The 23,027-nt window shown below is 32.3% G+C and overlaps 3 protein-coding genes across 3 annotated transcripts; all 3 read left to right on the top strand.

The window, feature by feature from the left end:
- The first annotated feature begins 3,796 nt into the window (after positions 1-3,796).
- LOC116022095 (cytochrome P450 83B1-like) lies at positions 3,797-5,585 on the top strand. Its single transcript, XM_031262658.1, has 2 exons — positions 3,797-4,721; positions 4,850-5,585. Exons 1-2 carry the CDS (start codon positions 3,822-3,824, stop codon positions 5,453-5,455), a joined length of 1,506 nt encoding a protein of 501 aa, XP_031118518.1. The 5' UTR covers positions 3,797-3,821; the 3' UTR covers positions 5,456-5,585.
- Positions 5,586-13,020: 7,435 nt separating this feature from the next.
- Positions 13,021-17,751, top strand: LOC116022913 (cytochrome P450 83B1-like). The gene is made up of 2 exons (XM_031263824.1): positions 13,021-13,934; positions 16,966-17,751. Exons 1-2 carry the CDS (start codon positions 13,050-13,052, stop codon positions 17,569-17,571), a joined length of 1,491 nt encoding a protein of 496 aa, XP_031119684.1. The 5' UTR covers positions 13,021-13,049; the 3' UTR covers positions 17,572-17,751.
- A 1,592-nt stretch (positions 17,752-19,343) lies between these two features.
- On the top strand, positions 19,344-21,310 carry LOC116022884 (cytochrome P450 71A1-like). Its single transcript, XM_031263786.1, has 2 exons — positions 19,344-20,429; positions 20,538-21,310. Exons 1-2 carry the CDS (start codon positions 19,536-19,538, stop codon positions 21,141-21,143), a joined length of 1,500 nt encoding a protein of 499 aa, XP_031119646.1. The 5' UTR covers positions 19,344-19,535; the 3' UTR covers positions 21,144-21,310.
- The last annotated feature ends 1,717 nt before the right edge of the window (positions 21,311-23,027 follow it).

The raw sequence follows: 23,027 nt of genomic DNA, 5'->3' as shown, positions 1-23,027 counted from the left end.
ATAAACTTAATGTTTTAATAATAAAATAATTTATAATATTTTTAATTCAATAGTAAAAGATGATAGTAATGTGAATTGCATTTATAGTGATTGAATTAAAAATAGTTAATTCAATTTTTTTTAGAACAATTAATTCAATTTATAGTCCTAGATTAAAAATAGTTAATTCAATAGCCATGTCAAGAGGTTAGCGAATCAGGTGGCTCACGTGCTTGCACGGGCAACTGGTTCATCGTCTGGCCTCGGTTCGTGGTTTTCTTTTCCGCCGGTTGTATTTCTGAATTATTGATTCATTAATGGATTTTCGTCCTCGTTTATTTTCAAAAAAAAAAAATTCAATTTATAGTCCTAGATTTATATGTGACAATTTACTTTTAGTCTTTTTTTTTTTTAATTAAAACATCAACTTTTGGTTCTAGTATTATTGTGGCATGACCATTTTTGATCTTTTATCAACAAATCAATTTAGATATCATTAAAAACAAGGACATTTTGGTCTTCAGTTATGAATGTTTTCAAAAAAATAAACATAAAAAATATAGCGGTTCAACATACTTGGTATAAAAAAAAATTGAAATGTCTTTGTATATAACGATATTTCAAAGATTATGTTGCTGGAGTACTAAAATTGGTCATGCCACAATAATACTATGACCAGATGAGGATGTTCTAATAAAAAAGGATAAAAGTGGATAGTCACCTATGATAAAAAATAGAATTCACTCAATTAAAAAACACAACATTGAAATTAACATATCTTAAAGCAAAAAAAATACAAGCGCCCTACTATGGGTTTTTTTCCTGACAACGTAGTCTGTTTCATATTGACACCTACTCATTTGTTGTTGTTCTCTATGACTTTTGCGACGCGCTTTTGAGGGTGGTAAGGTAATTGCCTTATAGTTCCAATGATGTACTTCGGTTGACACTGGATCGAGGTCGCATGCATAACACATTCTATAAACGAGGCCAGGCAACCTCTTATTTATTTTTATTTTTGTTTAACAATGAAGACAAAATTTGTTACTGTACACTTTACGACTTTAACAACCATCACTGTTTTTTTTCTTCCTCATATTCACCTATTTTTAAGGCTTATATATCTATGTCAACATTTTAGAATCATCCTTGTATCAGACATATTGTTTGTTTCTTCTTAATCTCTCTTGCCTTCTCAATATGAACACTAATTTGACTCTTTCTGGGATTTTGAAAAATACTTCGAAGGGCTGAATGGTTCAATGGTTGAGGAATTTTATTTATAAAAACAAAACATAGTATGTATAGATAAGAAAGGGTAAAGAAAAAACATTGTTATTTGAGTAGGGAAATGATTAAGTTTTTTACATCTGCCATTGTGTGAAGCTACTAATGAGCTAAAGATTGGGGAAACATCGTTTAAGAGAAGGTACAGAGAAGTTGGAATTTTTCGATGGCCTTATCGGAGACTAATGAGCTTGGAAACATTGTCCAAAAAGGTTCATATATGCATTTATTGAAAGAATATTAACAAATTATTAGGTAGGAATTGGGCAAAATCGAAGAGGTAGTTGAGGCAAGAAAGGTTGTAAAGGAGTTAGAAATAAGAATGTTGCTAAAAGATCTAAATTTAAAGTTTGATGATGCAACATTAAAGACTAAGACAAGTGTACTCCAAGAAAAGTTATTTGAACATAACTAGAGAAGGTTTGGGAAATGATGACTTCTTCTTCATCCATTCTCCCTCACAAATTTTAGACAAAATGGATTGTTATCTTTTGGACCTAAATAATTGATTGTTTAATGCAATTTATACAATTTTTTATATATAATAATGTACTATTAAATTTTAAATTGTCTTTATCATGTGTTGGAATTATAATTGTATCATATTGATAATTAAAATTTATATTTTTTTTATATCATTTTGAAAATTAGAACAAATTAATTTATCGTTGAGAATGACATTTCGCGCAAAACACGATTTTTGATTTTCGATTTTGCGCATTGGGCATTGATTATTTCGCGTGAAACACGAGTTCTAATTAGTTATTATTATACGATCCCACATCGACTCCACAAGAGATTGTGGAGTGGTACTTAAGTTGTGCAAATTATATTGTGGACCATGATCATAACTGATACTACAGTTGTGTTGAAAGGAAACTGCAGTTGCACGGAGCAGAGGTCGTTCATCCGTTTAATACAACTGTAGATTCAGATGTTCCAGAGTTGCATCCGTTGTAGATCCAGATGGATGACACGACGTTTAATAGCAATTGCCGACGTTCGCGCAATTGCCGTTTAATACAACTGTAGTTCCAGATGGATGACACGACCTTTGTTCCGCGCAATTGCAGGCAATGCAGTTCTAGATGGATGGCACAACTGCAGGTTCGTGCAATTGTCGCGCAATTGCCGTTTAATACAACTGTAGTTCCAGATGGATGACACGACCTTTGTTCCGCGCAATTGCAGTCCAGACGGCAATACAACTGTAGTTCCAGATGGATGACACGACCTTTGTTCCGCGCAATTGCAGTCCACGACCTTTGTTCCGCGCAATTGCAGTCCAGATGGATGACACGACCTTTGTTCCGCGCAATTGCAGTTCCAGATGGATGGCACGACACGACCTTTGTTCCGCGCAATTGCAGTTCCAGATGGATGGCACGACCTTTGTTCCGCGCAATTGCTGTTTAATACAACTGCAGTTCCAGATGGATGACACGACCTTTGTTCCGCGCAATTGCAGTTCCAGATGGATGACACGACCTTTGTTCCGCGCAATTGCAGTTCCAGATGGATGACACGACCTTTGTTCCGCGCAATTGCTGTTTAATACAACTGCAGTTCCAGATGGATGACACGACCTTTGTTCCGCGCAATTGCAGTTCCAGATGGATGACACGACCTTTGTTCCGCGCAATTGCAGTTCCAGATGGATGACACGACCTTTGTTCCGCGCAATTGCAGTCCAGATGGATGACACGACCTTTGTTCCGCGCAATTGCAGTTCCAGATGGATGACACGACCTTTGTTCCGCGCAATTGCAGTTCCAGATGGATGACACGACCTTTGTTCCGCGCAATTGCAGTCCAGATGGATGACACGACCTTTGTTTCGCGCAATTGCAGTTCCAGATGGATGACACGACCTTTGTTCCGCGCAATTGCAATTCCCTTTCAACACAACTACAGTACCAACCATGACTCATAGTCCACAATGCATTGTAGACCATGGTCCACGGCAGTATCAGTCAACTGCAGTACCAACCATGACTCATAGTCCACAATGCATTGTGGACCATGTTCCACGACAGTATCAGTTCAACACAACTGCAGTATCAACCATGACTCATAGTCCACAATGCATTGTGGACCATATGGTCCACGGTATAACGACGGCTTAAGTTGGAGCCAAACCTCCACTCATCATTTAGCTTTTGTGGTGAAGTTAAGGTCTTGACTTGAGTGTCATCCTAATTAAAGCTAACCAAAGTGAAGCTGTCCAGAATTTTTTTCTTTAACAAATAATAATCAGCATGTGCTTTTGATTTAGAACGTTATTTTTGAGATGCACGTAAAACGAGTAGAACTTGTTCTTCTTTGATTAATCTTCTCCTCTGGTATATATGTACATACATACGTGACAGAAATTCAATGCACAAATCAAAATGCTATTCATTCACGTAAATAAGAACAAAAAGATATAAACAAAAGTGTCATTTTCAACTTTCCTTTCACATTTCTCTTGGTGTAGCTAGTTTGGGTCTTCATCACTAGCCTCTTATCTAATTGACAAATATCTTAGCTCAACTCCTTTAGGGTTTGAAACAAAAATGGCGTTACTACTCGTTTTTCTACCTATTGCTCTTATTTTCATTTATCATTATATTCTTCCCAGTTGCATGCATATTATTAGAAAGTCCCCAAGTTCTCCACCTGGCCCTATGGGGCTTCCAATCATTGGGAACTTGCACCAATTTGATAGTGCAGAGCTTCATGTTTTCTTGTGGAAACTTTCAAAAAAGTATGGTTCCCTGATGCGTATGAAACTTGGTTCCAGGGAATCTGTTGTGATTTCTTCTGCAGCAATTGCTAAGGAGGCCTTGAAGACACACGACTTGGTGTTTTCTAGCAGGCCATCATTCATAGGCCAGCAAAGGCTATCTTACAATGGCCTGGATATTGGGTTTTCGCCTTATGGTGAATACTGGAGAGAGATAAGAAAGATTTCTGTTCTTCATCTCTTTAGCCTCAAGAGAGTGAAGCAGTTTCAGACAATCCGTGAAGATGAAGTTTCTCGAATGATCAATCGCATATCCAATCTTGCCTCCTCGTATCAGGAAATAAATGTAAGGGAGATAGCGATATCTCTAACCAGCAACATAATTTGCCGGTCTGCTTTTGGTTTAAGGTACGACGAGGAAGGGCAAGAAAAGAGGAGGTTCTACAAACTGTTGAATGAAGCTCAGGAAGTGTTGGCGGGAGGGTCGCTAGTTGCTGATTTCTTGCCGTCATTTGGTTGGATTGATAAGTTAACTGGAAAGGCTGCACTGCTTGAGAAAGTTTTCAAGGGGTTTGATTGTTTTTACCAAGAACTCATTGACAAGCATCTACAACCAAATAGGCCAAAATCAATGGATGGCGATATAATTGATATTTTACTCGGATTGATGGAGGAGAATTCATCTTCAAGCAGTAATTTAACTTTGGATCACATTAAAGCAGTGTTAATGGTAAATTTAGCATATTTCCTTTCTCATAAGCTTGTGTTATTAGCTTCATTATATTCCTCTATATGTTTTTGCATTTTGTTCATGTTAAATTTATCCTTATATTCTTTGTTGTTTTACATAATATTCAGAATGTTTTCATTGCTGGGACGGACACGAGTGCAGTTCTTATAGTCTGGGCTATGACAGCTCTAATGAAAGATCCAAGAGTGATGAATATAGTCCAACAAGAAATCAAGGGGTTTATTGGGGAGAAAGGAAAAGTAGATGAAGACGACATTAAACAGCTACCATATTTCGAAGCAGTTGTAAAAGAAACTTTAAGAATGTATCCACCAGCTCCACTCTTGGTTAACAGGGACACCCTTTCGAAATGCACTATTGATGAGTACGAAATCAAGCCAAGAGTGCTTGTCTTTGTGAACGCTTGGGCGATTGCTAGGGACCCTGATTACTGGGAAAATCCAAATGATTTTTATCCTGAGAGATTTCTTGATAGCAACGTTGACTACAAAGGACATGATTTCGAATTCATTCCATTTGGAGCTGGTAGGAGGATCTGTCCAGGAATGATAGCAGGGGTTGCATCGGCAGAGCTCGCACTTGCTAATCTTCTTTATGCATTTGATTGGGAACTGCCTTCTTGGATGAAGAAAGAAGACATTGACACGGAATCTTTGCCTGGTCTTGCTATGCATAAGAAAACCCCTTTGTGTCTCTTTGCTAAAAAGGTGTGATTAGCTAGCTATAGAATTTGCAAATTATCAAATATGGAATTACTATTCAGATAGAAGAAGACATCTTTGTGTTTGTTGTCAATTAACTTTTATGTACCTAAAAAAAAAAACTGAAATAAGTGTTTTACTCTTATAGCCTTGCCAAAAAGGTCTAATTTTTGTTCAATTTCAACTCAACACAAAATAATTAGCCAAAACTGTTAGATAATCTTCGTTAATTGTGAACAAGATTATACATTCATGGACATGGGGCAAATATAGAACAGGCAATTCAAATTTTCTCTATATGTAATTAGTGAAATATCAAAGTTTGTTATCTTGAAAGGACTGACCTTGAATTGTGGGTGAAGCATTGTTCAATGCACATACAAATACAAATAGGCAAATAAGAATACTCGAATTATTAACATAATTACCTAACAAGGCCTTCCATTTCACCCTAATAATTGGAAAACAAGACAAATAGACATACAATGACATATAAAAATGAGTATCATTATATTAATGATTGATATTTGAGACATGACGTCAAATTCTAAGGTGTATCTTTAAGAAGTTGTCAAATTACTTGGATTGCGACAAAATAATTCAAAAGGAGAAAAAAGAAAATGAAAATATCTCATAATTTTCTTGAACTTATACTGCAATACCTGCTCTGAAAATATACTTTATCTTGTATATCTTGGATTAACAAGTAGTAAAACTCATTCCAAGTTAAAATAATATTTTACTCTACAACACTAGAATATAATTTAATTTAAGTTCGTACCCATCATTATATTATATATCTCAAACAATTATCCTCATTCATTTTATTTTATAAATATATTTAGCATTGCCACAAGACAAATTCCCAAAACTCGATCATATATAAATAATGAAAGTGTCTTGCAATTGAAGTTTCACTTATTATTGTACACTTTACATTGAATTGACATAGACGAATGAACCTTTAACCATTCAATCACTTTGAAATAATGAACATGCAATACACATAAGTTTTAAAATTTTCCCACAACCCTCAGGTTCCTTGACACTATTACAACCATTTGTCTGTGTATGTTTTCATAAACAAGTATCAAGCCAAGCCAATAAACTTGATTGAAACGGCGGCTTCACTTCGTGTTTATATAAGTAGATCTTTTATGTCGTGATCCTACATATATTGCTTTGTTAAATGATAAATTAAGAAACTAATCAACATTACTCTTCAGTTATAAACAAGTACATACCTTAGGATGGAAACAATTCAGTGTTTACTCCATTTTAAAATTAATAGTCTAACTTTAAATTTTAACAAACTAACACATTTTACATTAATAAATATAAACTTCAAGTCTTCAACATTATTTAATCAATCTAAATCTCCATTTTGAAACTCCAACTCAAAAACATAATGCAAGTATGTAACAATTAATTTAAGTTTACAATATAATGCAAGTATGCAACATTATTTCTTTTATTTATACCTAAAATATTAAAAATAAAACAACAGAGTCAAAGATACGTAATTCTAAAATTTTAAGTTTATAATGACAAACACTTCCTAATATGTGATTTTAGGCATGCGATAATGTTATTAAAATTGTTCTCAAAGGCAAAAACAGTCTGTCTGTTTCAGAGACAGAGTTCCAGCAATGTTTTCCCAGTATGCAAACACTATGAAGATCCAACCGAAAATGATGAAGATTTGTGTTGGTTAATAAGTAACCTTGTGTAGCTTGGTGGTGTAATTTCAACAATTGTAATTTTGGGTGATCATCTAGTGCATTGGGTATACGTTGAACTTATGTTGCGATACTTCTCTGAAAATATACTTTGTGTTGTATATCTTGGATTAACAAGTAGTAAAACTCATTCCAAATTAAAATAATATTTTACTCCACAACACTAGAATATTATTTAATTTAAAATGTTACTCCACAACACTAAAATATTATTTAATTTAAGTTCCTACCCATCGCTATATTATATATCTCAAACAATTTTCCTCCTCCATTTTATTTTATAAATATATATAGCATTGTCACAGGACAAATTCCCAACTCGATCATATATAAATAATGAAAAGTGTTGCGATTGAACTTTCATTTATTATTGTACACTTTACATTGAATTGACATAAATGGACCTTGAATCATTCAACCACTTTGAAATAATGAAGGTGCAATACGCATAATTTTTAAAATTTTCCAACAATATTATATCCTCAGGTTCCTTGACACTATTACAACCATTTGTCCGTATATGATCTTTTCATAAACACGTATCAAGCCAAGCCTATAAACTTGGTTGAAACGGCAGTATCACTTCGTGTTTATATAAGTAGATCTTTTATGTCGTGATCCTATATTTATTGCTTTGTTAAATGATCAATTAAGAAACTAATCAACATCGGTCTTCAGGTAAAAACAAGCACATACCTTGAGATGGAAACAATTCAGTGTTTACCATCAATAAATGAAGTACTTATTTATATTGAACTCGATCTAGATCTAATGTAATATTAGATAAAAATCAAGTTTTCTTCAAATTGTGATGAATTAATGGGTTTAAGACTCATCCCTATTGATGCCTTGAAAATCACATTCTTGACAAATATATTGTGCAAAAATTTTGCCAAATTAAATTGTAATCTTTCAAAATCAAATGCTACAACACAATCTTTGACAAGTTGCTGCATATAGTACAGTTGCATGCGTCTAGCACTCTAGCCCATGCGTCTTAGCTAACATTGTAGCACTATTACAATAATAATTAACCAATAATTGTCAAATAAGGTAAATATTGTTGTGGACCATGTATGGTCCACATAGCAGCACAGATCAGGTAGGTAAAAACAATGACGTTGTTTGATTTTATTTTTTTTTTCATTTATAATGGTAGACAACAAATTCCGTTATGGTTCATGCAACAATCTCTCTCATTATTAAGTTTTATTTTATACACATTGTAGTTTGATTACAATACTACTAAATTAAAGTATCATTCTAATTTAACTACAGTTTCATTTGACATACAATATACACTCAATATGTAAGACCTGTTATTCTGTTTCATTTTATACACAATGTAGTTTCATTACATCATCACTAAAGTATCATTTTTATTCACCTACGGTTTCATTGAACAATATACACTCAATATGTGAGACCTATTACTTAGTTTCATTTTATACAAACAATAGTTTCATTATAGCATGCACCACTAAAGTATCATTCTAATTCAACTACAATTTCATTTAACAATATATACATTTAATATGTGAGACTTGCTATTCATATCAGTTTCATTTTATACACAATGTAATTTCATTACGACACCACTAAAGTACCATTTTTATTAAATTGCAATTTCATTTGACAATATACACTCAATATGTTGGACCTGCTATTCAGATTCATTTTATACACACTGTAGTTTCATTACAACACCACTAAAGTATCATACTATTTCAACTATTGTTTTCATTCGATAATATACATCAATACACTCAATATGTGAGACTTTTTATTCAGTTTTAGTTTATACACACTATAATTCAATTACAGTATAACAAAAAAAAAAAATAGACGCACCGTAGAACATAAGGTTACTTTTAAAAAAATTAAATGAAATGACACCATTTTAAAATATGATACCACAACTATGTAGACCATGGTCCACTATATAATGATTAGTGAAACAAGACTTAAACCCAAGGGAGAGTTTGAAATTAAATAGTACTCTCTCCGTCCCTAATTGTTTGTCACAATTGCTTTTTGCACAATTTTTAATGTAACAAAACAAATGTTAATAACTTTCTAATTTTGCCCCTCAAAAGTAGGTGTCATATGTACAATGTATAATTGTACTTGCCTCATTAATTGTCTAAAATTTTGAAAAAGTCAAAGGGTAAATTAGAAAATGTAGAATGATAGTTATGTTCACTTTTAGAAAAATAATACACTATTTTGAGACAAACTATGAAAGAAAGTAACATAGGTAAAATGAGACAGAGAAAGTATTAATTAATGAGTTAAAAAAAATAAAATATTAACTCGATTAGTGATAATAAAAAATAACTGATAAGACATTATAGGATTGGGTGGCTGGGTTACCATGATATCTTTGGATATCCATTCGAGTCAAGAAATAATTCAACAAGTGGACCAGCAAGGTGCAGTCGTCGATGGGGAGGCTACTCACATGTGGATGGAGTTTGATTCGCAAAATTAAAGTCCTGGAAGTGACAAAAAATTGATGTTATCAGAATAGGTATATAGGGGAGTTATGGGTAATCACATTTAAGTTACTTAGATCGTTGACTTAATAACTACTACAAACTACAGAGTTATGGATTTGATTCCCCGTAAAAGCAAGCAAGCAGTTCATTGATCTTCTCAATTTGAGTTGAATATCTATGAGTAACCTAACTACCTAAGCTGATTTATCCACTTGTAGTTATAATTTGCCGGTTAAGGTCCCAAGGTGAAGGTAGTAGTTACGGGTTTGGGGTTTTCTTCGTTACTCAAAATCGATATATATGGTTGAGTACTTGCATATGTACTATAGTCCACCATACAATGATGAAAGTTAATATGGTAGAATCCAATGGGCACTAGGTCATAATTCATAAAGAAGTTTAATCCATTATATATACATTTTTTATTAATTACAAAAAATTTATATATAATACTTACACAAGTAAATACAAAACCTTAACATACACTTGCAGCTCATATGATGTTAGGCAGTGAGAACACGATAAATCCAACTCATGTTGCAAAGGTGAAATCTCATGGTAATTTTTTTTTTTTTTCAAGATTGGAGTATAGTATTTATAGTAGTACTAGTTTTATACGCACATTGCGCGAATGGGTTAATGCCCAATGTTTATATTTAAATAAATATTTAAAAGTATATCAATGCAAGATTATATAGGAGAAGTTTATACATGGGTAATTGAATTTCGAATTTTTTTATTTAAATATCTAACTCAAAGTATATGAATCCAAGATAATATAGAAAATTTATTATAATTATTACTAAAATAAATATTTGCAACCTTGTAAAATCGATAGTCTAAGGCCCTGTTTGGTAAATGGCTGTTGGCTGATTTGGTTGGCTGTTTGGGTTAGAAGGTATGATTTGTTGATAATATTAGCTGGTGTAGAAAGTTGTTTGATAAATTAGCTGTTAGCTGATAGCTGTTTGGTATAATTTCTTTTCTCAAAAAGCTAATTGAAAAGGCTGCTTTGAGTAGCCTTTTGAATTTTAGCATTTTGGAGTTGCAAAAAGCTTATTAACCAAACAACTAATAGTGGTCAAATAAGCCAAAATTGGCTGATAGGCTGATTATTTACCAAACAGGGCCTAAATATTTGGCCTAAAAATGATAGTCTAAATAAATACTACTTTTAATTTGATTTTTTTAAAGTGTTCTTAAATCTCTTTTGAGTAATATTGTCATTGTCTTCATCTTTACTATTTGTTCTCTTCCTTTTTGTTGGTAGTGTGTTATTTGCAATTCGGTTATTGTTGGTAGCATAGATGACGTCATGCAATGAGATTATGATATAGGAGCTATGGACTTTCCTTTAGGTGCTCTGCTTGGGGTTCATTTGGTTCAACCATTATTGTTGAATGAGTTATTGTGGATAAAGAAATCCCTAGTTTAAGAAAAAAGATTAAATAAATTAATAAAAATTTGAAAATTTAAAGTATTATATATTCCAAAGATATTAAAAGGTAGTTTCTCGCTTCAATTTGCTGGGTAATGGGTTATTTGAGTACTTTCATCGTCAACAAATCCCCAAGTAGTTGATATGATTGGTTTCAAACTATTTTTTTTATTTTTTTCATGGTATTAAAGAAATACATATGTATCATTTTTTGGTGTAACTACTAATTTATTTAATTCAATAAGAGTAAAATAGAGAGATTCCGCTTCAATTTGTTGGGCTATTTGAGTAATTTCTTTGTCAACCAATCCCCAAGTAGTTAATATAATTAACTTCAAATTATGTAAAAAAAAAAATCATAGTATTAATAAAATATTTGGTAAATAAATATATAACATTATTTTGTACTATAACTTTGATATTTAATTACAAGATATTGTAAAAATAAGATAATGGACAATGTAATGAATATCAATTGATAAATTTGAATGTAAAGAATCTTTGCATGAGAGAAAATAAAGACAATTAACTAATGAAATTATTTCTCTTATTTAATTTAATTTTTTGATAATGAATAATTTTTTCAAATAAAGGTATTGTAGACACATAATTCTAAATTAAAGAAATACATATGTATCATTTTTTGTTGTAGCTACTAATTTATTTAATTTAATAAGAGTAAATAGAGTGAGAAACTTAATTATGTCAAATTTGATTGAGATGAGGTTCGAACCTAAGATCTTTCTTATAGAAATTAATGGGTAAGTTAAAAGTTAACAGAATATTAACAGAAAAAAGAATATTTAACGGAAAACTTAACGGAAAATCATAAAAGTAAGGTTAAATTAGGTAATCTCTATGAATAATATTAATCTGAATTATCTTAGCCATCTATTTGATTAAATAATTCATCTGAACCATCCATTTGATTACCGCCATTTTTTCTACCCATTTTAGGCCTAACTCTCTTTGGCTCTTATTAGTATAGTAGATATATGTTGAAAGTCCTTGAGTCGATTCTTATTTAATCACTCATCATAAAATAACATACTCTGTAATTGTTAGGGAATTTTTTATTATATTGTTAGTGTGAGAAAACATAGGAAAAAATACACTTTTTTACAATTTTTTATAATTGCCTTGTATAAACAACCTAAGTGTGATAATTCAACAAGAAAAAAAAAAAGTTTATCTCTGAATTTTCTTCAACTCATAGATCATTGCTACTTCACTTTCAAACTTTCTTAATAATCACCCACAATTTAGTTGCGTGAGGACATCAAATTTGAAATCTTACTGCTTACATGTGGACCAAGTTTGATCCTCAAAAACCTAGTATGTCTAGAAAACGATAAAAAAAAAAGATATTTCATGCATTCCAACAACTTAATATTTACTTTAAAACGAACAAAAAAAAATTGAAAATTTACAAATTTTTGCTTTTTTCCGTAGTGAAAATCATTAATTGTTATATATATATTGTGTACTCTGGTCCAAAACAAGTGCTTTTCACCGCGCTCTAAACATATTAATTTATGTACATAAACTTTGAGTTTATGAACGTATAACGTTTAGTTTCTGAACATTAAGTTTTGAGTTTCTAAACATATGTAAGACCTTTTATGAACATATAAAAAAGTGAATGTTGTAGTGTCTAATATATGAGCATATACGCTCTGGTTTTTGAACATTTATTTTTGAGATTCCAAACATTAAACTAAGATTAATTTGAACATATAGTATTTAATTTATGAACATATAAATAGAAAAAAAAAACATAAAATTTTTGACAAAATGACGCCGTTTTGGACCAGGTTGTCGACTATTTAATTTTCTGAAAACCATAAATATTTTTCAGCAACCAATATATAAACCCTGGCCTCCATATCATAGCTACCTTTGTTTTGGAATTGAAGCAAAAAAAAAAAAAAATGGTTTTACTACTCTTTCTTCTACCTATCTCTCTTGTTTTGATATATTGCTATATTCTTCCTAGCTTGAAACATTCACATACTTCTCCACCAGGCCCTCCAGGGCTCCCAATCCTTGGAAACTTGCTTCAATTTAGTAGCGCAGTGCCTCACACCTTCCTATGGCAACTCTCACAAAAATATGGTCCCTTGATGGGCATGAAACTCGGTTCAAAGGAAGTTGTGGTGGTTTCCTCGGCAAAGATGGCCATGGAGGCCTTAAAAACACACGACTCGGCATTTTCCAGTCGCCCATCTTTCATAGGCCAGCAAAGGCTGTCCTACAACGGCCTGGACATTGCGTTTTCACCTTATAATGATTACTGGAGAGAGATCAGAAAGATTTCTGTTCTTCATCTCTTTGGGCTCAATAGAGTGAAACAATTCCACCCAATCCGTGAAGATGAAGTCTCCCGGATGATCAATCGTATATCTGAGCTTGTCTTCTCGTCAGAGCAAATAAACATAAACGAGACGGCGACGGGTCTGACTAGGAGTATAATTTGTCGGGCGGCTTTTGGGAAGAGGTACGATGAGGAAGGACAAGAATCGAGGAGGTTTCACCGTCTTTTGTGTAAAGCTCAGGAAGTGTTGATGGGAGGGTCGTTTGTTGCTGACTTTTTGCCATGGTTTGGTTGGGTGGATAAAATCACTGGAAAGGCTGCCCTGCTTGAGAGCGTTTTCAAGGAACTTGATTCGTTTTATGAAGAACTGATTAAGCAGCATTTGAATCCAGATAGGCCAAAATCAATGGACGGTGACTTACTTGATATTTTGATCAGTTTGATGGAGGAGAATTCGTCTTCAATCAAAATCACTTGGGATAACATCAAAGCAGTGTTAATGGTACGTTGAGATTTTTCCTTTCCCAGGCCATTTGAGCTCCTTGATGTTCTTTTAATAATTTGATCCTTAGAAGTTAGTTTATTCACATTTAGCCCTTAATTGCTCATAACGTTACACGTTTATTAGTCTCTAATTTATATAATTGTTATATTCTATTAACATATAATGTTATTATCATGGTTGCAGTAGGCGCTAGGCGCTAGTCGGGCGGTAGACTAGCGCCTAGCGCCTAAGCGGTCTAGGCGGCGCCTAGGCGGTTTTAGGCAGCGACCTGTAAAAACAAAAAATTAATTAATGTGTGTAGGTGTATGTCATATATTATATTATATATATTATATATATCTCTCTTACTTCTCTTACTTATAAAATAAATAAATTTAAATATATATAAATATAATAATAAACTTAACAAGACCGACTCGCTCGAGTTAACTCGGCTAACTCTGCCGAGTTGGGCGAGTTAACTCGGCCAAATTCGGCCTAGTCGGTCACCAACTCGGCCCAATCGGCCGAGTTAGGCGCTAGGCGGCCTCCTAGGCGGCCGGCCACCTAGACGGACGCCTAGGGAGCAATTCGCCTCGGTCTAGAAGCGCTTAGCGCCTAGGCGGGGATTTTTGCAACATTGGTTATTATTATCATTTAAAATTAATATTTACCAATGATGTCGATCGGGTTAGTATGCTCAGTTTCGGATGAGCACGGTAGAGTTGTCGAGTTTATTAGTTTAGGCTTATCAATTTTTGGTGGCCAGATTTATTGGATGGACTCAACTAAAAATTTTGATATTTTAAAATTAATAGTCTAAACTTTCAATTTTAACAAAATAGCACATTTTACATTAGTAAATTAAATATAAACTTGAACATTATTTAATCAATCTAAATCTACATTTTGAAACTCCAACTCAAAAACATAATGCAAGATAAGTATGTAATGTCGGTAAAGTCAAGATGCAGAGCAACAGAGGGCAGAGCATGCATGCAGCAGCAAATTTTGACAGCCAAAATTGTTGAATTTCAGGCTGCCATAATTGTTGAAAAAGAAATGATGGTTTGGTCTCTAAGCTTTGAACTATTTATAAAATGACCCTAAATCCTTCAACTATAAAATATAAATAGGGAGGTCATTTTTATTTGGAGTCATCCCAAACCATTTCATCCTCCCTCATGCACTAGAGATAAAATAGAGAGTATATATATTGAGTGTTTTTATCCTTTCTATCAAGAGAGAATTTATCGTTGTTTTCTCCATGTTAGATACTGAGAAGTTGTAACTCCTATTTCTCATAGTGAAATTCTTCTATCCTTGCCCGTAGTTTTTACCCTATATTATTTAGGGGTTTTCCACGTAAAATATGTGCCTCTTTAATTGTTATTTTCTCAAATTATCAATTGCGCGCAATTTTGATCTATCCGACTTTCGTTTGCGCAACATGTAACAATTAATTTAAGTATACAACATTTCTTATTTTCTTTTATACTTAAAATATAAAAAATAAAACAACAGAGTCAAAGATATGTACGTAATTCTCAAACATTAGTATATCACTCTAGTATTGTCCATAAGTTAGATCATTAATTCATGAATCATTGAAAGTAGATAATGTGTGTGTGTGTGTGAGATAAGAAATTATTTAGATGAGTTGAGTTAACAAACATATAGTAGGGTGAGATTCTGATCTTATTAAGTTTATTTTATTTTTTGATTGTAATCAAGGTAAATCTGTGAGCATAAATATAATATGTGCAGTCTAACTATCAGCTTAGGCTTGCTTTTAGTTGGATGGAGCACATGATTCAATTAAATCAACTAGCCCGATTCCTTCATCAGTTAGATTTTTTTTTTCCTTTTTTTGCCCCACCCCAATAATTTTTCAATCTTATCATAACATGACATCCCATCAATTTTATACTACAATTGACATCCCTACTAGAAATTGAATGTAACTCTAAACTCCATTCTTTTGTTCTCTACTCTTCTGTCTATCTTGAGGTCCCTTATCTTCTCACCCCAGTTCCCCTTTCTATTGGTCTTTTGTCTCTTGATTTTTTTTTGTTTTTTGTTTTGTTTTGTTTTTTTTTTTTTATATAAATTCTCTTATGAAACAGTCTCATGGATCCTCATCCATGAGATAGATCGAGTTTTTGATAAGTATTAATACAATTTTCATATAAGTATTAAAATTTTCAACACAAGTAACTCGATCTTTAACTTTTGATACTAATATTACATTTTGATTTAAAAGTATTACATTTTTCATCAAAATTATTACACTTTCTATTTCATAAATAACAATTAAAAAATTTATCCATAATTGGAATTACATTTTTCTCATAAGTAACTATTCAACCTTAAATATTAAATATTAATTTAAAATTATTACATTTTTTTTCTCAAATGCATTACACTTTTCCTGATAAGTAATAAACAATTTATTCCTTTAGCATTGCATTTTCTAACATAAGTATTACATAACTTTTCACAGGAAGGTCACTTTTTTTTTTTTTGTTTTTTTTTTTTAATTCTAATCTTTGGTCGTCGACCTCTTTCCGGCCCATTTCCTCATCTTACTCTTTTGACCTAGTAACCTCTTCCAATTATATCTAGTTGATTTATCAACCTCTATTGAAACGAAGTCTTCTCTACTGATTTTGGTCCAAGTCTTTTGTATGACTTAACATTTACCCTTTTTCCAAATTTATCCAACGATTACTCAACCCTAATCAATTTTACTCTGCTGAGAAACTATCTATGATGATTAATTAAAGTAAGTATGCATCTGTCTCTTCTGTTTCGGCATATCTTTTGCTTATCTCTCTACTAGTTTGACTTAAAGCTTGGTAAAATTGATTCATCATATTTTTACCCTTTACAAATTTATCTACAAATCATGATTACAATTCATCTCATATGGGAGAGTCACTACATTTACTAAGTGATTATATTCTACATAATAGTGAATAGATGTTTTGTAATATGCATTTTTCATCTCAATTTTATCCTTAGTTTCTTCATTTTCTGTAATATGTAGAATGTTTTTATTGCTGGGACGGATACAAGTTCAGCTGTTATAATTTGGACTATGACGGCTTTGTTGAAAGATCCAAGGGTGATGAATTTAGTCCAATCAGAAATTAGGAATCTTGTGGGGAAGAAAGGCAAAGTAGATGAAGAAGACATTCAAAAACTACCATACTTCAAGGCAGTCATAAAAGAGTCCTTGAGGTTATATCCACCATCTCCAATCTTGGTTAACAGAGAAAGCCTTTCAAAATGCACCATTGATAGGTATGAAATCAAGCCAAAAACACTAATAATCGTGAATGCCTGGGCCATTGCTAGGGATCCCGAGTATTGGAAAAATTCAGACAAATTTTATCCTGAGAGATTTCTTGATAACAATGTTGACTATAAAGGGCAGAATTTTGAATTCATTCCATTTGGAGCTGGTCGAAGAACATGTCCTGGAATAACGCTAGGGGTTGCATCTTCGGAGCTTGCACTTTCTAACCTTCTTTATGCATTTGATTGGGAATTGCCTTCTTGGCTGAAGAAAGAAGACGTTGACACCAATGTTTTGCCTGGACTTACTATGCATAAGAAGACCCCTCTGTGCCTTATTGCCAAAAAGGTATGACTTGTGCTCATTTGTAGATCAACTTTGGAATAGTCAAATAATAAATATTGTTACATAATCTCTCTTTAGTTATTACTATACACTTTTACGTTCTATATATACTTTGTAATGTACTGTATAAAATTGCACTTTTACTTTAATTTGATAAGGAGTAATTTATAGTCAAATAATTTTGTATTACTCTCCTAGCTTTGCCAAAAAGGTCTGGTTTATTGATCAACTTCAATTCATTCCATTTTGGAATGATCAAATTAGCCAAAACCGTTACAGAAATGATAATCTTTGTTAATTGTTACGGTCACACCACTCCAAGAAAAGTGACGCACCCATTCATGCTTAACTAACTTTTCATTTGACTATAGGAGTATAAATAAAGGAAAGGTTTTCTACCCTCCTACGATATGTTTGACATACGTGGCTTAAAAGTACAAAGCTTAAAAAGTTAAAAACTAGCGAATATGACAATTCATCTTCTTGTTAGCTAGAGATGTCATTTTTAGGTCAGGTTATGTTGAATGGAATTCTATTCCATTCCCTGCATTGTTGGATGTAATGTTGGCTGATAATGTCTAATTTCTTAATGATATTTTCTTCTTCCAAAAGTAAAATATACCCAATCCAAAATAATAAAAAAAATATTATTTTTTTTTTTCAATTTTTTAGTTTAGAGTTACTCAACCTTATCTCATTTTATCTATCATATGTAATATTCATTAGTCAAATGAACTTTTTCTTCTTTACTTATTTTTATTAATATTTTTTTTATTTTTTCTGTTTAATAGTATTTTTAATATATTTTCTAAATATATAAATTTATATACTAATACTAAATTGTAAATAATTTCAATCAATCATTGTTAATCGAAATAGACACATAAAATGACACCTATGGAGTATGGCATTTATCAACGCCAAATTGAATATGAGCCAAACTAAACAAAGTAAACAATGAAATCTTAACCTAGCCTAGTCCAGCCTACATTCCAAAAAAAAAAAATTAAAGAAAATCCTTCAATTTCTTTAGTTATGGTTATTATATTTATCAATTTATATATTATTTTTATTATAATAAATTACAAGATGCAAATTATTTATTTACATCTTCTTATTAAAATGATTGTTAACAGCCTAGTGGTGTTACCGTAACAAGTGGTGTTACCCTTAGCCGCCTTATTTTATACCATGCCATTTTTTTTTTAATAATATCTTCAGAACGTCAGCGACAATACGTATGCATTTTTTATTTTTTATTTTTACTTTTAAAATGGCCCCTGGCCCTGGGTGCACATGCCAGGTCCGCCCGTTGAAATGCTTTTTTATTGTATACTGAATGTTCACAATTTATCTATTTAATATTCACAAATTTTTATGAATATTTTTTATATTTAAATTGTGAACAATTAGTATACAAAATTATGAATATTCAGTATATAAATTGTTAACATTTAATATATAAAAATTGTGCACACTCAATAAGTAAATTGTTAACATTTAATATATAAATGTATTTTTTAAAATTTAATTTAATTTTTAATTTTTATTTTTAAAGTTTATTATTAAAAATTATTTTAAAATGCCAACTCATTATCCACCTAGGCAGGGCAATATGATGAAATGGAAGGTAACATACTATCAGGTGAAATTACATACATTTAGAGTGTTCAAATAACCTAATTACACTTGTGTTAGTTTAATGGCCTATTTGCAGTTTTAGGTAATGTTCAATGGTCAATTTGCACCACCCATAAAATAATTTGCCTTAAACGTGGGGCAAGTTTGATTGTACAGTACAGAAAGCGATAAAAATGATGTTTAATCTATTTGGACAAACATAAAACTCTTAGATCATCTTTCGGAAAACAATATAAAAATCCTTCAATTCATATCAGAAGGTTAGCTTCCCCATTGTAGTATAAAGTAGTGTCCAGTTATAGTGTCCATTTTAGATTTGAATTGAAGCAAAAATGGTTTTACTACTCTTTCTTCTACCTGTTGCTCTTATTTTGATTTACTATTATATTCTTCCTAGTTCCAAACGTAATGGGAAGGAACGTAGTTCTCTTCCAGGTCCTCCAGGGCTTCCAATCATCGGGAACTTGCATCAATTTGACAGTGCAAAGCCCCATGTGTTCTTGTGGAAACTTTCAAAGAAATATGGCCCCCTGATGCGCATGAAACTTGGTTTCAGGGAAGTTGTTGTGATTTCTTCAGCAAGAATGGCGAAAGAGGCCTTAAAGACACACGACTTGGTGTTTTCTAGTAGGCCGTCGTTTATAGGCCAGCAAAGGCTATCCCACAATGGCCTGGATATCGCGTTTGCGCCTTATGGAGAATATTGGAGAGAGATAAGAAAGATTTCTGTTCTTCATCTCTTTAGCCTCAGGAGAGTGAAGCTGTTTCAACCAATCCGGGAAGATGAAGTTTCTCGGATGATCAATCGCATATCTGAGCTTGCCTTCTCGTCTCAGCTGGTAAATCTAAGCGAGATAGTCATGTCTCTAACTTGCAACATAACTTGTAGGTCTGCTTTTGGGAAGAGTTTTGATGAGGAAAGACCAGGGAAGTGGGGGTGTCATAAACTTCTGGCTGAATCTCAGGCAATGATGATGGGAGGTTCCTTAATTGCAGATTTTTTGCCATCTTTTGGTTGGTTAGATAAACTCATTGGATATGCTGCAAGACTTGAGAGAGTGTTCAAGCAGCAGGATTCATTTCATCAACAACTCATTGATCAGCATCTTGATCCAAATAGGCCAAAATCAATGGATGGTGATATGCTTGATACTTTAATCCGTTTGAAGATGGAGAATTCTTCTTCAGTCAATCTCACTTGGGATCACATTAAAGCAGTTTTAATGGTAAGTTCAGAGTTTTTGCTTGCTAGCTAATGTGAATAATGTTTTATTTCTCAATTCAATTTACTTCAACTAATTTGTCTGTTTGTGCTTCTCTTAAACATGCATCAGATTATTTTTGTTGGTGGGTCTGACACAAGTGCAGCTGTTATAGTCTGGATCATGACGGCTCTAATGAAAGATCCAAGGGTGATGAATAAAGTTCAATCAGAAATCAGGGAGCATGTAGGAAAGAAAGGCAGAATAGATGAAGAAGACATTCAAGAATTACCATATTTCAAGGCAGTTATAAAAGAAACTTTGAGGTTATATCCTCCAGCTCCGCTTCTAGTTAATCGAGAAACACTTTCAAATTGTACCCTCGATGGATACAAAATCAAGCATAACATGCTAGTAATCATGAATGCTTGGGCCATTGCAAGGGACCCCAAGTATTGGAAAAATCCACACGAGTTCTATCCTGAAAGATTTCTTGATACTAGTGTTGACTACAAAGGACAAGACTTTGAATTCATCCCATTTGGAGCTGGCAGGAGAATTTGTCCAGGATTAGCACTGGGGGTTGCATCAGTTCAGCTTGGACTCGCTAATCTTCTTTATGCATTTAATTGGGAACTGCCTTCTGGGCTGAAAAAAGAAGAGATTGACACTAATGTTTTGCCTGGACTTACTATGCATAAGAAGATCCCTCTATGCCTTATTGCCAAAAAGGTATGACTTGTGCTCATTTGTAGATCAACTTTGGAATAGTCAAATAGTAAATATTGTTACATAATCTCTCTTTACTTATTATTATACGCTTTTACGTTCTATATATACTTTGTAATGTACTGTATAAAATTGCACTTGTACTTTAATTTGATAAGGAGTAATTCATAGTCAAATAATTTTGTATTACTCTTCTAGCTTTGCCAAAAAGTCTGATTTTATAGTTTATTTGTAGTTTAGTTATAAATTCTAAAATAAGTTTTACCAAAAACAGCTCTAATCTTTTCTCTCCTAATTTTCCGTGTTTACATAATTTATAATCATTGGATATCATGAATGGGCTAACCAAGTCAATTTTTAATAAAAGATTATTGTATCCAATCAAATGGTGTCATGCCATGAGGTGAAATTACGAGGAAAAAAAGTTCTTTTAAGAGTGAACATTATTCATAAATAAATGGAGTACGTACTCGATCCTATCTCCTGCATTCAAAATCATAAATCAATAAGGAGTAATTCATAGTCAAATAATTTTGTATTACTCTTCTAGCTTTGCCAAAAAGTCTGATTTTACAGTTTATTTGTAATTTAAAATAAGATATAAACTCTAAAATAAGTTTTACCAAAAACAACTCTAATCTTTTTTCTCCTAATTTTCTGTGTGTACATAACTTATAATCATTGGGTATCATGAATGGATTAACCAAGTCAATTTTTAATAAATGATTAATGTATCCAATCAAATGGTGTCATGTCATCAGGTGAAATTGCTAGAAAAAAAGTTCTTTAAGGGTGAACATTATTCATAAATAAATGGAGTACGTACTCGATCCTATCTCCTGCATTCAAAATCATAAATCAATAAATAAAGATTAAGGCTCTGTTTGGTAAATAATCAGCCTATCAGCCAATTTTGGCTTATTTGACCACTATTAGTTGGTAAATAATAAGGTTTTTGTAACTCCAAAATGCTAAAATTCAAAAAACTACTCAAAGCAGCCTTTTTAATTAGCTTTTTGAGAAAAGAAATTATACCAAACAACCATCAGCTAGCAGCTAATTTATCGAACAACTTTCTACAATCAGCCAATGTTATCAACAAATCATACCTTCTAATCCAAACAACCAACCCAATCAGCTAACAACCATTTATCAGGACCTAATACAATTACATTTCTCCCTCAACATACATTTTATTTAACAAATTCCACACTTAGGGTCTATTTTTTAAAGCGGAAAAAAAAAGGATTTTTAAAATTATTTTTTTCAATTTTAATATTTGGCTATTGAAAGAAAATGAAGGCGATGGGAAAATACTTATTCTGTTAAATAAAAAATGAGTCATATGGAAAATGTGTTTTACAAAATTTTTACTTTAGAAATATTTTACATATGGCAAAAATTTGTGTGAGACCGTCTCACCGTGAGACGGGTCGGATCGGGTCAATATGAAAATGTAATACTTATACGCACAAATGTCATACTTATATGCTCAAATATAATACTAATCAGGAAAAAAAAAAATTTACTTGGGTAAATGTAATACTTTTAAGGGAAAATGCAATACTTTTACATTTCGATTTAAAAGTATTACATTTTTTCCTCAAAAGTATTATATTTTCCTTTATAAGTAAGGGGCACTTGTCAACATTACTTACTATAAAAAATATAATACTTTTGATGGAAAATATAATACTTTTACATCAAAATTCAAAAGTATTACATTTTTTCTCACAAGTATTACATTTTCTCTTATAAGTAACAAAAATTGTATTACTGATTAGTATTACATTTGAGCATATAAGTATGGCATTTGCATGGTGCCTTGATCCAACCTAACCCGTCTCACGAATAAGGATCCGTGAGACGGTCTCACACTAAAGTGTGACCATT

Source organism: Ipomoea triloba, chromosome 6 (genome assembly GCF_003576645.1).
Source record: "Ipomoea triloba cultivar NCNSP0323 chromosome 6, ASM357664v1".
NCBI lineage: Eukaryota > Viridiplantae > Streptophyta > Magnoliopsida > Solanales > Convolvulaceae > Ipomoea > Ipomoea triloba.
The sequence above is the reverse complement of the archived record's forward strand: the minus strand, read 5'-3'. Positions and strand labels throughout refer to the sequence as shown.

What these genes read in the sequence shown, in the direction of transcription:
- LOC116022095 (XM_031262658.1), top strand. Translation starts at nt 3,822, where the DNA reads ATGGCGTTACTACTCGTTTTTCTACCTATTGCTCTTATTTTCATTTAT. An exon ending in ACATTAAAGCAGTGTTAATG is followed by an intron (nt 4,722 to 4,849) that starts GTAAATTTAGCA and finishes CATAATATTCAG; the next exon opens with AATGTTTTCATTGCTGGGAC.
- LOC116022884 (XM_031263786.1), top strand. Translation starts at nt 19,536, where the DNA reads ATGGTTTTACTACTCTTTCTTCTACCTGTTGCTCTTATTTTGATTTAC. An exon ending in ACATTAAAGCAGTTTTAATG is followed by an intron (nt 20,430 to 20,537) that starts GTAAGTTCAGAG and finishes AACATGCATCAG; the next exon opens with ATTATTTTTGTTGGTGGGTC.
- LOC116022913 (XM_031263824.1), top strand. Translation starts at nt 13,050, where the DNA reads ATGGTTTTACTACTCTTTCTTCTACCTATCTCTCTTGTTTTGATATAT. An exon ending in ACATCAAAGCAGTGTTAATG is followed by an intron (nt 13,935 to 16,965) that starts GTACGTTGAGAT and finishes TGTAATATGTAG; the next exon opens with AATGTTTTTATTGCTGGGAC.